General features: G+C 31.2%; 2 protein-coding genes across 2 annotated transcripts in view; one reads left to right on the forward strand and one right to left on the reverse strand.

Moving 5' to 3' along the window:
• Positions 1 to 834: 834 nt before the first annotated feature.
• LOC127703120 (EF-hand calcium-binding domain-containing protein 10-like) lies at positions 835 to 5,851 on the reverse strand. The gene is made up of 4 exons (XM_052207568.1): positions 5,709 to 5,851; positions 2,898 to 3,062; positions 1,801 to 1,891; positions 835 to 988 (listed from the first exon to the last, which is right to left on the reverse strand). The coding sequence occupies exons 1-4, from the start codon at positions 5,833 to 5,835 to the stop codon at positions 946 to 948; spliced, it is 426 nt and encodes a 141-aa protein (XP_052063528.1). The 5' UTR covers positions 5,836 to 5,851; the 3' UTR covers positions 835 to 945.
• Positions 5,852 to 6,026: 175 nt separating this feature from the next.
• Positions 6,027 to 12,839, forward strand: part of LOC127702024 (integrator complex subunit 13-like) — a 108,420-nt gene continuing 101,607 nt past the window's right edge. Inside the window, exon 1 of the mRNA XM_052206003.1 lies at positions 6,027 to 6,519. Within this exon, the coding sequence (XP_052061963.1) occupies positions 6,298 to 6,519 (222 nt within the window). The 5' untranslated portion in view covers positions 6,027 to 6,297. The remainder of the gene's footprint in view (positions 6,520 to 12,839) is intronic.

The raw sequence follows: 12,839 nt of genomic DNA on the forward strand, positions 1-12,839 counted from the left end.
CGTTTCTGTTCTCTAACTTGAGTTTGTCTTAAATTAATGTAATGAAAGGTATATATAATGCTTTTTACCACAAAACTCAGTTTAATGTTTTGTTTCTGTTTTCTAACTTTAGTTTGCCTCAACCAAATGTTATGAAACTTATACACAATGCTTATTACTACATAATACAGATTAAGTACGAAATTTTGGGGCGACACTTTTACCATTCTTGAGTTATGTCCCTTTATAAACATAAAAATTGCTGAACTTTTCATTTCCGTTCTCTAACTTTAGTTTGTCTCAACCAAATGTTATAAAACTTATACACAACCGTTCAAGAGTTATGTGTATTTACAAATAGAAAAATTGCTGAATTTTTAGTTTCTGTTCTCTACTTAAGTTAGCCTCAACCAAATGTTATGAGACTTACACACAATGCTTATTACCACAAAACTCAGATCAAGTTCAAATTATGGTAGCGTCACTTTTACCGTTCTTCAGTTATGTCCCTTTATAACTATATGATATGCAAGTGGGGGCATCATCTGTGTCCACATGTGGACACTATCCACATTTATTTTGAAATGTTTTCAATTTTTTATGGGCATGTTCTTCCAACAGGCAAAAAGTAAGTAACATTGTTATCTGCATTATTGATTATGCCATCTTGCAATACCAGACCAGCTGTTTTTTTTGTTTCCTGTTGTTGGGTTATTGTTTCACTAACAAACTCCATTTTCTCTTTCAATCATAATCCCTCAAGCTCATGTTTAAGAGATAAAGACTTTTTTTTATTTAGTCCTTTTTTTACAAATTCAATTAATAATTGCCCTGGTTATAATAAAATATGTCTGATTTTAAAATTAAACATTTTTATTATAAAAAATTCATATATTTACAAAGTGATAACAATGACAATAAAAAAAGTACAGTAATAAATTATAAATTTCTTAAAACTGATAATGTCTATGATTGGAATGTCGATGATACTTGAGTTAGGCCAAGTCGTCTGAAAATAGAAAAAGTGATTTGTAAAATGATTAGTCAAAATTTAACTGAATAACATTTACATGATTAAGACAATGTTAAGTGAGTTACTGTGGATTCATTTATTTTCCTGGATACCGATTTTTGTGGATTGGTGAAAACTTATATTTTCGTGGATATTTGATTTCATGCATTTGCCAAATTCTGTTTACAAGCCTTTAGTAATTGTGTTCTTCGTTATATACCGGGTACCCATGAAATCCACGAAAAATGGTACCCAACGACTAATAATGAATCCACAGTATCTGATTTATCTACTCCCTACTTAACAGCTTTCTGGGTCTTCTATGAAAGAAATTCAGCCTGAATGTTAGGTAGAAAATGTTTAACATATAATGAACAGAAGTCTCTGCCTGCATATTGGTAAACTAAAGAGATTCTTTGCTGACAAATGCTTAAGTGGATGTTCGGGTAAAAATGACCAACTCTTCTGGCAAATTATCAAATAAAATAACATTTTATAAATTTGGTGCATTTTACGAACAAAACATTTTTCCATTATGACTAGTTACCTCTACTAGGTAGAGACAAGAGATGGTCTAAGAAATTGACTATTGCTGACACCCAGTTAGATTTTTATCTTCTTGATGTATACCCCACATCTCTTTTCTTTTTTTATTATTATGTAAAAGGTCATGCAGTTCACCAGCAGATCTCAATTTTTTTAGTATTTCTTTTTTTATGATATTTTAAAACAACACTGAGTTGTAAATCAAAAGAGGTTTTTTGAATATTGTTGTCTAGAATAAAACTGAGGAACTGAAATATACTCACGCTTCTCTTAAAAAAATATCAAATGTAATTTTTTCATCTTCAGTACCCTCTGGAACTTCTGGAAAGTCTTTTATACCTAATGTTGTTAAAGCTGGAATGGAAATTATAGAGTAAGCATTAATCATAAATGATTATATAGTACTATTATTTTTGCACAATGCAACTAAAAAGACGTAGTATAAAATATTTCCTGGTACAAATGTACATGTATTGCAATATCTTTATCATTTCAAAAGTACATTGCATTGTTTGGATATAAACTTTAAATTATAAACATGATACTCAAGGTTTCTTTTCTCTTTGTTATTCCCAGTACATGGTATTATTAACTCATATACCAGTACATTCACCAAATATCCCTACTTTACTTCTTTTCTCAAAATACTGTTTAAAATTTCTGATTTAAGGTGGCTCGGGTGTCTTCCCCATCTTGGATTTTAAAGAAGCAGATAATTTTGGTTTAGATATTTCATGAAATGTGCAAATTTTGAGAGTTGTAATTTATGTAAAAGACTTTTGATATAAATATAGAAAATTGTGTGTTTTATCATAATTACAGTTGTAATTTCTCAAAAACACCTTGTTTTTGTTTGATTAGATTTTTTTCAACTTTGCCAAATAAGGGGAGATAACTCAGATAAAGTAATTTTTATAATAGCAAGTGTTATGAATTTACCTTTTTTGATATGTAGCAAGAAAACAAGTTCGGTGACCCCATTTTTTCTTTTACTTATCTGAAAGCATGTTATAAGAGCAATCTTCTCACATTTTATCTTAAAGTTCTGATAGTACGTTTTCTTTTCATCAATGAAAACATTTTTTTTTTGAAATTAAAGGAAATCAGAAAGTTTTGAATTAACATAATCTGTGTTTTTTTTGTGTGCAATAATGATGAAGATTTTGGGGCTGAAATGAATGAATATGTATAAAACTGCCATCATTTGTGTTATATTCACATCTAAAAAAGTATAAGTATGGAAGTTTTTTATAAAAATAAGTACATTGTAATAAAAGGCTATATCTGTCCGTTACTACCCTAAGTACAGTTTGATCTGTAGTTTTAATGTGATGTTTACTAATACTTTTTGTTTTAATACCTTCCGTGTATTGCTGGAGTGTAATAAAGCCACGTCCTGTAGGATCCAACATTCCATAAATAGACTGTATATTTGTATCATCAAACAGACATGGAAAATCTAGTTTTGTAGCTCTGGATTTCTGTAACTTTTCTAAAATTTCAATCATATGTTTTTTGGGCTCATCTGTAAAAAATAAAGATTAAAAAAATCATGATTATCAACCGTAAAGGATAACTCTGTGATATGCACTCATACATTATGATTGACTTTAAACATTACTATATTCCATTTTATAAGTTATTTTTGTCAAAACCTTGCCGTGGCACATCAAGATACGTTACAAACAAAGTTGTAATAAGAAGCTGGAAAATCAGGAATTTTTCCGTCTTACAGTTACACTTACGTTCTAAATAGAGTTATCTCCCCTTTGTAGCCAAGCAATAAATGTATTAAAAGCAAAGTGATATATGGGACATGTAGTTGTTTTGACAATAACGTTGTGTAATCATGTATTGAAAAATAATCTAGACAGGAAATACTGAAATTCTAAGTAAAAAACTCTTCAGGAGGAAAAAGAAATATTAAGTGTTGAAATAATGCCACCAATATCTGAAAGAAACTCAGTATTGTCAAATACAATGCTGGCAGGTAATTGCCTTCATCTGTTGGGAATACCTTTAATTTAGCATTATGTTGAATGAAATGAATGTACAAAAATGTACTAACAGAAAAACAAAATTACCAATCATGGGGTGTACCTTAACATGTAAATCATTATTCAAAATAAAATAAAAATTATTTAAAGTAAGTGAGCAATCTTAATTTATTGTCAGGTTTTCATAAATACAATAAACATTGTCATGAGCTCTTCGTCTTCTACTTGTGGTCAACAAGGCTTCAATACCTAAGAAGACATGCTGTTGCGCATGCATAATTGACATATAAATTTATACAATTAATTTAAAAATAATTGAAGTGTTTGAATGTATACAGATTGTGATTAAAAATAATAAAATAATAACTTTTATGTACATGTTTTGGTTTGAGTGTGGTTATTTGAAATTGGAGAGAACAACTGTAGTTAGATCTGATCTCTGAAGCTGTCAACAGGATATAATGATAATCTAAGAGAGCAAAATCCTTTGTATGATTGTGTGAGGAAATTACAAAAATGTGTATGTGTCCCTGGAAGCTTGAATATGCCTGTATGTTTGTGTATGGTTTCGTCTAGTTCTGTCAACTTATATTTATTCCTGTTGGAACTAGCATTATATATCCTTTAATTATTCTGTAAGGAACAAATTCTGTAAAAAAATTTCAGAATATTTCTTCCATTTGGAACTTCTATTATGAAGGACAGTTATATTGTTGGTTTGTTCAAGAACATGCGTAATAAATTTTAATATATTTATAAAATAATATGAGTCTAGTTTTTAGTTGTCTCTCAGCTAGTGTCGGTTATTTTAGCTTATAGACCTTATCACTATTCTGGAATCTTGCGACACTTGAACTATTGACGTCATATAACAATCACTTTTCGTTTGTGGCGTCAGATATTTTCTATTGTTATGTCAAAATTTTACAGGAACCTTTATGAAGTGGAGTAATGGAAGACAATTAGTTATAAAGTGTATTTATCATGTAAGTGACACAGTTCATGTAATCATAATTCACCGTATAAACCACAACATTTAATCCTTTTGGGGATTTTGAGTCCAGAGCGAATCCCTTATCAACCGGGGCCTATTAAGTCTATTCAAGAAAATGTTTACCAACTACCTCTACTCGAACGGGTGCCTTTTATGCTTTCATCAACATCCAGACACCCGGAACAGATAAGATTTGAAAAGAATAGATATCAGCCTTTCAGAATCTGTTAAGATGTTTAAAATACAATGTACGTAACCTTTAAAGGTAGTTATAGATTCATTTTGTCACAATATTTATAAAAAAATCCGCCATTTTGTTATCATTTCAAGTTTTTCTCACAGGATTGGTACTGTAAAGCACAGAACTCTTCCGTCAGTTTTTCATCAAACTAATTTCCCGTAGCCGTTGACATTCACTATTTGGAAAATGGAATTTTTCCATTCCGATTTTTTGGTTTAGTTTTTCATATTCAATTTAGAGAAGTGTCTCAAAACCATATGGCTGTAATCATGAACGACAAAATTATATTTTTTACAAGATGGATCTATAACTATCATTTACAGTAAGGTGTTTTCAAAATTTCAACGGATTCTGAAAAGCTGATACCTCTTCTATTCAAATCTTATCTGCTCCGTGTGTATGGAATGGTTATGAAAGCATAAAAGGCACCGGTTTGAGGATAGGTAGTTGGTAAAAATTTTCCCACATAGACTTCATAGGGTTTGATAAGGGATTCTGAGGAGGCCAAATCAGAAAATTGCTCAGGTCTCAGAATCAGAATCCCAAATGGGATTACACAACGTTGTGATTGGTTTAAAACATCCTGAACAATAGAAATTCAACCAAAGATGTAATGTTTTTTTTTCATTTAGGTGTACGAAACAATGTGATTACACATAGTCCTTTAGATTCTGAAAAGGCGACTTGTTGTGCATGTATTGAGCCACACATTTTTACCTTATCACGTTTTAGAAGCTAGACTTTCATGTGGGATCCCAGACACTACAACTATACTCTAGTTTAGGTCTTACTAGTGCCTGTTATGCTGTGTATTTTATTTCATTGTTTGAGACTTTTAAATTTCGTTTGATAAAAAAGCAAGTGATTTTATTCCCATTTGATACGACTGATAAAATAACATAAATACGGATTTAGTCCGATAGTTTTTTTTTCCTGTACCTGGTCTATGAAAAATCAATTGTGATGTCAAATTATTGAACAATTCTACAATCTTATGATTGTTTAAGTATTCTTTTGCATCGGCATCTCTGCCTTGCCATGTATTTTCTGAACCCTCGGTAGACATCTTGATTTACGCTGTGTCGTCTTGGTAACAATCAGACAGCGGTAAATTAAAAATATTTTTTGGAATTAAAATAAATTTCTCCAATGGAAATCTCTCTATATATAATTCCAGTATAATTTGTTTGATAGTATTGTTTTTTTTTCATTGGAAATAAAAACATTTCTTACTTGGAGCAAATTCGCGCACCTGCTGTACTTCAAGATGGCTGCGCCCAGGTCAGCAAAACAAATGATTTAATCGTTCTAGATATATCTCAAGTAAAATGCAGTAAAAGCGATTATATTCCATAGATAAAAAAGACAACCGTATTAGGCTAGGAATTTCCCTTTTTAACAAGCGATTGAATCCAGTATGACTCAAATTCATAACTTTGCTGCAATATAGTGGTTGAAAGCTGACCTAGGCCTGGTGTAATCAGAAGAGATCATCAAATGATCACACGAACGGCAACTTAAACTAACAATGACGTATCCTATAGAACACAAAACTGTGTTTGTGCTTGATAGATCTCCTCATTTTGCCAAATCTTGCAAAGAAAGCATTGAATATGATGCACTGTCAAAAGTAAAGGCACCAGGTGTTATCCCAGCTGCTCCAATAACAAAGTCACTTTGGACATGCAATGTTGAAACAATGGTGGAGTATATGAGAATTGTATATGATATTTTTCCAGGCACACGACTGGTAATTACTTCTATGGTTGTATCTGCTAATATCTCGGTTAGATACAAAAAAATTAAATGATTCATATAAGATTCTCTACTTTATATATGAGGCACATGAGTGGTTCATAAAGGTTTAAGCTGTGTAAGGCAATATTTGAAAAAAAAAACCCTTTTTTGTGTATGGTAATAAGGCCACAGTATGACTAGTTTGTAGTGTTTTTTTTTAATGTTTCCTAAATAAATTTCTACAACATATTGCACCAAAGAAATCCTTATATGTACAAAGTACATTTGTAGCTTGTGAACCATCTTCATGTGTATGTATTCCACATACATGACATACACACATGTATTACTTTTCGAATTGTAAAATAACCTGTTAAGACCTTATGCATGTTATGCAAGAGATTATGGTCAGGAAATTGGACAGGATAATTATCTCCCATTGTTTTTCCCTAGTAGTTATCAACCTCGATGAAATAATGTAAAGTGAGGCAAAACATTCTTTTATGATTTTTATCAATGAAAATAAAAATCAAATTCACAAAATAAGAGTACACATCAGTTTTCTTTGTTAGCTTTTTTTTCAAACTGGTTTTTGAATTTGATTTCAATATTCATTGAAAAAAATTATAAAAATATATTGCCTAAATTAAGAATATTTTATTTCACAATTTACCTCTTTGTATTCAAAATGAAATTTATATCTAATTTGTTGTTCCATGTTAAAAAAAGTCTTGATTTGGACATCACGAAAAGGACAACCGGCACCACATAGAAGCATACATTAAAAATGAATAATTTGGCAAAATTTGAATTCAAACAAGCAGGTAATTGTAACCCCTGTTGACATTTGTCAATAACAGTTAAGTTTGATAAAAACAACCAATTGTAATTATATTCATATTTAATCATTGGACCCTCTTATCAACAGATGAATAAATGCATTAAAATAGACATTGTCATTAATTATACATGTAACCGAGAATATACAAAATATACAAAATGATGTTTAAATTTACTATTCATAAGATTTTTTCTCCTTTCAACAATTACAAGCAAAATGTACCAGATGATGCCATAGATTGTTAATGTTGTCTCACATGTCTCAGCAACAGTTTTATGGGATCTTCAGTAATCTCATTAGGGAATGCTGGGAGCGGGATTACACCCATAAAATTAAAGTAATAAAATAATAAATTTTTTTTCACTAAGTAAATGATATTAGTTTGAACTGGTGCAATGCCATTACAAAAATCGTATACAATAATCAATGAATTACGAAACGCCAATATCTTCATGATGGAGGCCTGAAAAATAAAATAACAAAAGGTGTATCTACTGTAATGTTTGCAAGAAGAAATTCAGTCTTCTCTCTTTGTTTCAGATACTGTTTTTATACGACCGCAAACAAATTTTGTGGTCGTATATTGGTATGACGTTGGCGTCGTCGTCGTCGTCGTCGTCGTCGTCGTCCGGCGTCGTCGTCCGAATACACATTGGTTTTCGCACTCTAACTTTAGTTTAAGTGAATGGATCTTTTTGAAATTTGACCATAAGGTTAAATATCACAAAAGGAAGGTTGGGATTGATTTTGGGGGTTATGGTACCAACAGTTTTAAAGGAATTAGGGGCCAAAAAGGGGCCAAAAATAAGCATTTTCTAGTTTCCAGACAATAACTGTGCAAAGGTGTATGGATCTCTCTGAAATTATACTACAAGTTTCCATACCACAAAGGGATGGTTAGGATTTGCTTTGGGGGGTTATGGCTCAAACCGTTTAGGAATTAGGGGCAAAAAAGGGGGAAAAACAAGGTTGTCCTGGTTAATGGACAAATACTTTAGTACAAAACATAATTTAAAGCAGTGTAAGGGAGATAAATCAAATACATCATTGAAATTATCTCCCTTACACTGCTTTTAAATTATGTATAAAGTAATGGTTAATGAACAATAAAGATAATTTAAAACAGTGTAAGGGAGGTAATCCAAATACAATGTTTTGGTTACTTCCCTTACACTGCTTTTAAATTATGTTTAAAGAAATGCATATTTATAAAGGAAGACCAGTAAAAATATCTGCAAATGTTGCATCTTTTTTTTTTACAAAAAAATCCATATGAAAGATTTGACACTATATTTTTAATTCTATTATAAAATAGATTAAGTTAGCACTATGGTAAATTTAAATATGTAATTATGGTTGCCAACTCCATTGGAAATTTGAATTGAGATTATGACCATATCTTGAGGGAAAGAATTTTTTGGGGGAAAAAAGGTGGGGGGGGGGATAAAAAGAAATTGTGGGGGGTCAATTTTTTCTCATTTCAGATTTCAGAAATTAAAAAGAATTATTCTTCAAATATTATTTTTTTTTCAAATTTCAAATATTGAAAAATTTCAAGAAGTAATCTTTAATTGCACAGTATGGCGCATTAGATTTTTAAAATCTTTGATCACATTTATTTATTTGTTATGCCGAATCTAACAGTGTATTTAGATTTTTAATTTTGGGTCCAGTTTTCAAATTGGTCTACATTAAGGTCCAAAGGGTCCAAAATTAAACTTTGTTTGATTTCAGCAAAAATTGAATATATGAGGTTATTTGATATGCTGAATCTAAACATGTATTTAGATTTTTGATTTTTGGCCCAGTTTTCAAGTTGGTCCAAATTGGGGTCCAAAATTAAACTTTGTTTGATTTCAACAAAAATTGAATATATGGGGTTCTTTGATATGCTGAATCTAACCATGTATTTAGATTTTTTATTTGTGGACCCCGTTATCAAATTGGTTTGTATTGAGGTCAAAAGGGTCCAAAATTAAACTTTGTTTGATTTCATCTAAAATTGAATTATTGGGGTTCTTTGATATTCCAAATCTAACCGTGTATTTAGATTTTTAATTTTGGGTCCTGTTTTTTAATTTGGTCTACATTAAGGTCCAAAGGGTCCAAATTAAACTTAGTTTGATTTTAACAAAAATTGAATTCTTGGGGTTCTTTGATATGCTGAATCTAAACATGTGTTTAGATTTTTGATTATGGGCCCAGTTTTCAAGTTGGTCCAAGAAAGGGGCCAATATTTAAACTTTGTTTGATTTCAACAAAAATTGAATATATGGGGTTCTTTGATATGCTGAATCTAAACATGTATTTAGATTTTTTATTATGGGCCCAGTTTTCAAGTTGGTCCAAATTGGGGTCCAAAATTTAACTTTGTTTGATTTCAACAAAAATTGAATATATGAGGTTCTTTGATATGCTGAATCTAACCATGTATTTAGATTTTTTATTTGTGGGCCCCGCTATCAAATTGGTTCATATTGAGGTCAAAAGGGTCCAAAATTAAACTTTGTTTGATTTCATCAAAAATTGAATTATTGGGGTTCTTTGATATTCCAAATCTAACCGTGTATTTAGATTTTTAATTTTAAGTCCCGTTTTTTAAATTGGTCTACATTAAGGTCCAAAGGGTCCAAAATTAAACTTAGTTTGATTTTAGCAAAAATTGAATTCTTGGGGTTCTTTGATATGCTGAATCTAAACATGTGTTTAGATTTTTGATTATGGGCCCAGTTTTCAAGTTTGTCCAAGTTGGGGTCCAAAATTAAACTTTTTTTGATTTCAACAAAAATTGAATATATGGGGTTCTTTGATATGCTGAATCTAACCATGAATTTAGATTTTTTATTTGTGGGCCCCGCTATCAAATTGGTTCATATTGAGGTCAAAAGGGTCCAAAATTAAACTATGTTTGATTTCATCAAAAATTGAATTATTGGAGTTCTTTGATATTCCAAATCTAACCGTGAATTTAGATTTTTAATTTTAAGTCCAGTTTTTTAAATTGGTCTACATTAAGGTCCAAAGGGTCCAAAATTAAACTTTGTTTGAATTTAGCAAAAATTGAATTCTTGGGGTTCTTTGATATGCTGAATCTAAACATGTGTTTAGATTTTTGATTATGGGCCCAGTTTTCAAGTTTGTCCAAGTTGGGGTCCAAAATTAAACTTTGTTTGATTTCAACAAAAATTGAATATATGGGGTTCTTTGATATGCTGAATCTAACCATGTATTTTGATTTTGGACATTGGACCATAATAGGTAAATTAAAAAAATTCAAGTTCTTAGACCACATTCTTTCTGTGTCAGAAACCTATGCTGTGTCAAATATTTAATAACAATCCAAATTCAGAGCTGTATCAAGCTTGAATGTTGTGTCCATACTTGCCCCAACTGTTCAGGGTTCGACCTCTGCGGTCGTATCAAGCTGCGCCCCAGCGAAGCATTTTATTATATTATTTAAGTATTATTTAATTGATATATTGATTATTTCTAAATGAAATCGAAAAAGATAGACACATCAACATATATTTGTTCCCCTGGAAACTTTGTTATAAACAATGCTATTCTATACCCTTTATTCCCACTGTCATGACTTTGTTCATATCCCCTTACACTGCATAGTGCTGGTTGTGTACCGTAGATTGAAACCAGTGTATATGTACCAACTACAGTGTTCCAGCTAGGATTTCAAAAGGGCAGGGAGCCAATCATGAAAAGGGCACTTTAGCACGATGATTGATATTTCAAAAAGGGCATGTCAAACATTGTCTTATGTTAACTGCAGGGGTTTCAGCTAGGAGTTTTGAGGGGGTTTAGTCACTTTTACGCTAGATAAAAATCAACCTTATTTTGGGTAACAGTATTAAAGGGACCATGCAAGGACGTATATGAAAATCTTATTGTCTATAAATAACAATGAAATGTAACTGTTTCTTGTTAAAGGGGTTTTCCGAATTTTCCCGCCAAAAAAGCACAAATGTAAACAGCTTTAATTAATTTAATTTGGATATAGATATTCAATGAAAGGTACAGTCAAGCATTGTTTTTACTTTCTTCTGGATTAAAACTAGTTTAAAAGATCAATTTAAAAAAAAAATCTTTGACATATAAACAACAGACGATCTACAAAATTATACATCCAACGCAAATTGTCATCTTTTGAGAAATATTGAAATTGAAATGCTGACTGACCGAATTTAATGAGAAAAATTATTATAATGGTAAATTATGAAGTTTGATTAACGGATTAATGACCCATCCGATGTCGATAAGCGGATTATCTGTAATCACAACTTATTACACCTGCTGTAAATGTTAATTAGTTGAGGGTCATAAACTTGTCATAAATATGAAGACAGATAGAATAATTGTATTTTCATCAAAGTACTACGGTTATAAAGGCATGTACTTACGAAAAAGGGCAGGGCGTCTTAAAAAGGGCACAGGGCGTCAGAAAAAGGGCACAGGGCGGCACTCGGGAAAGGGCGGGCGGACCGCCCTGTGAAAACGACCTAGCTGGAACACTGAACTATTGGGATAGCTGAAGCAATTGACAAAATAATGCACCGTGATATCTGTCTTTATATGAAGTTAAATTATTCAAACTATATATCTAGATATCATATCTCATATGTGCCAGTGTCTTGTAACACCTGTGAAACTAATATCTGCAGGAATAAGCATTTTAAATCAGTCTTCACAATAACTTTTGAATCTACAGGCCTGAAGCTTAATTCAGTTTTATGAAAAATTTAGTTAGATTCTATTGGCCTGTAAAGATGATTTTTACATGCCCGATAGCATTTTTACAAGCCTGGGCTGATGGGCCTGTGGTTGAGTGTATTTAAGACTGTAAAATTGTATGTATATTTTGCCAAGAGGTAATGACATCTTACAAAACTCAAAGCAAAAAGAATTACCTCTAACGTTGTTTATATTAGCTATATTATGTATCTATAATTTGATTGAAAATGTAAATAGCATACCTGACTTGTATTTATAAGAGATGCGGTATGATTGCCAATGAGACAACTATACACCAAAGTTCAAATGATGTGGATGTAAGCAATTATAGGAAACCATACAGCCTTCAACAATGAGAAAAACTCATACTGTATAGTCAGCCAAAAAACTAACATTATATAGGAACTTCTATTCAGTGACATAATCAGACAGAACATTGCAAGAAATCATATTCCTCATATGAAAAACTTTTTTAAAAGAAAAACCTTGAAAAAAATGAAAAACAAGAACAAATTCCTGCACAAATACGAAAGTCAAAATACAAAAATTATATAAATTGAAAGATTTTGGATTCACTAATATACTGATTGTCTACTGGTATAAGGCATTCATCCTCTATTATTCACTTGTTGCTGCGTATCACTATAGCTAGTACATGTACACCTCAATCCATTGATACATAGCATTATGTCAGTTATCCCAGAAAAGTGAGAAATAGAACAGAAAGAAAACACAGTGAAGCAAAATTT

This window comes from Mytilus californianus, unplaced genomic scaffold (assembly GCF_021869535.1).
Source record: "Mytilus californianus isolate M0D057914Y unplaced genomic scaffold, xbMytCali1.0.p SCAF_1, whole genome shotgun sequence".
In the NCBI taxonomy this organism is placed as follows: Eukaryota; Metazoa; Mollusca; class Bivalvia; order Mytilida; family Mytilidae; genus Mytilus; species Mytilus californianus.

What these genes read in the sequence shown, in the direction of transcription:
- LOC127703120 (XM_052207568.1), bottom strand. Translation starts at nt 5,835, where the DNA reads ATGTCTACCGAGGGTTCAGAAAATACATGGCAAGGCAGAGATGCCGAT. An exon ending in ATTGATTTTTCATAGACCAG is followed by an intron (nt 3,063 to 5,708) that starts GTACAGGAAAAA and finishes TATTTTTTACAG; the next exon opens with ATGAGCCCAAAAAACATATG. An exon ending in GATATTTTTTTAAGAGAAGC is followed by an intron (nt 989 to 1,800) that starts GTGAGTATATTT and finishes TTCTATTTTCAG; the next exon opens with ACGACTTGGCCTAACTCAAG.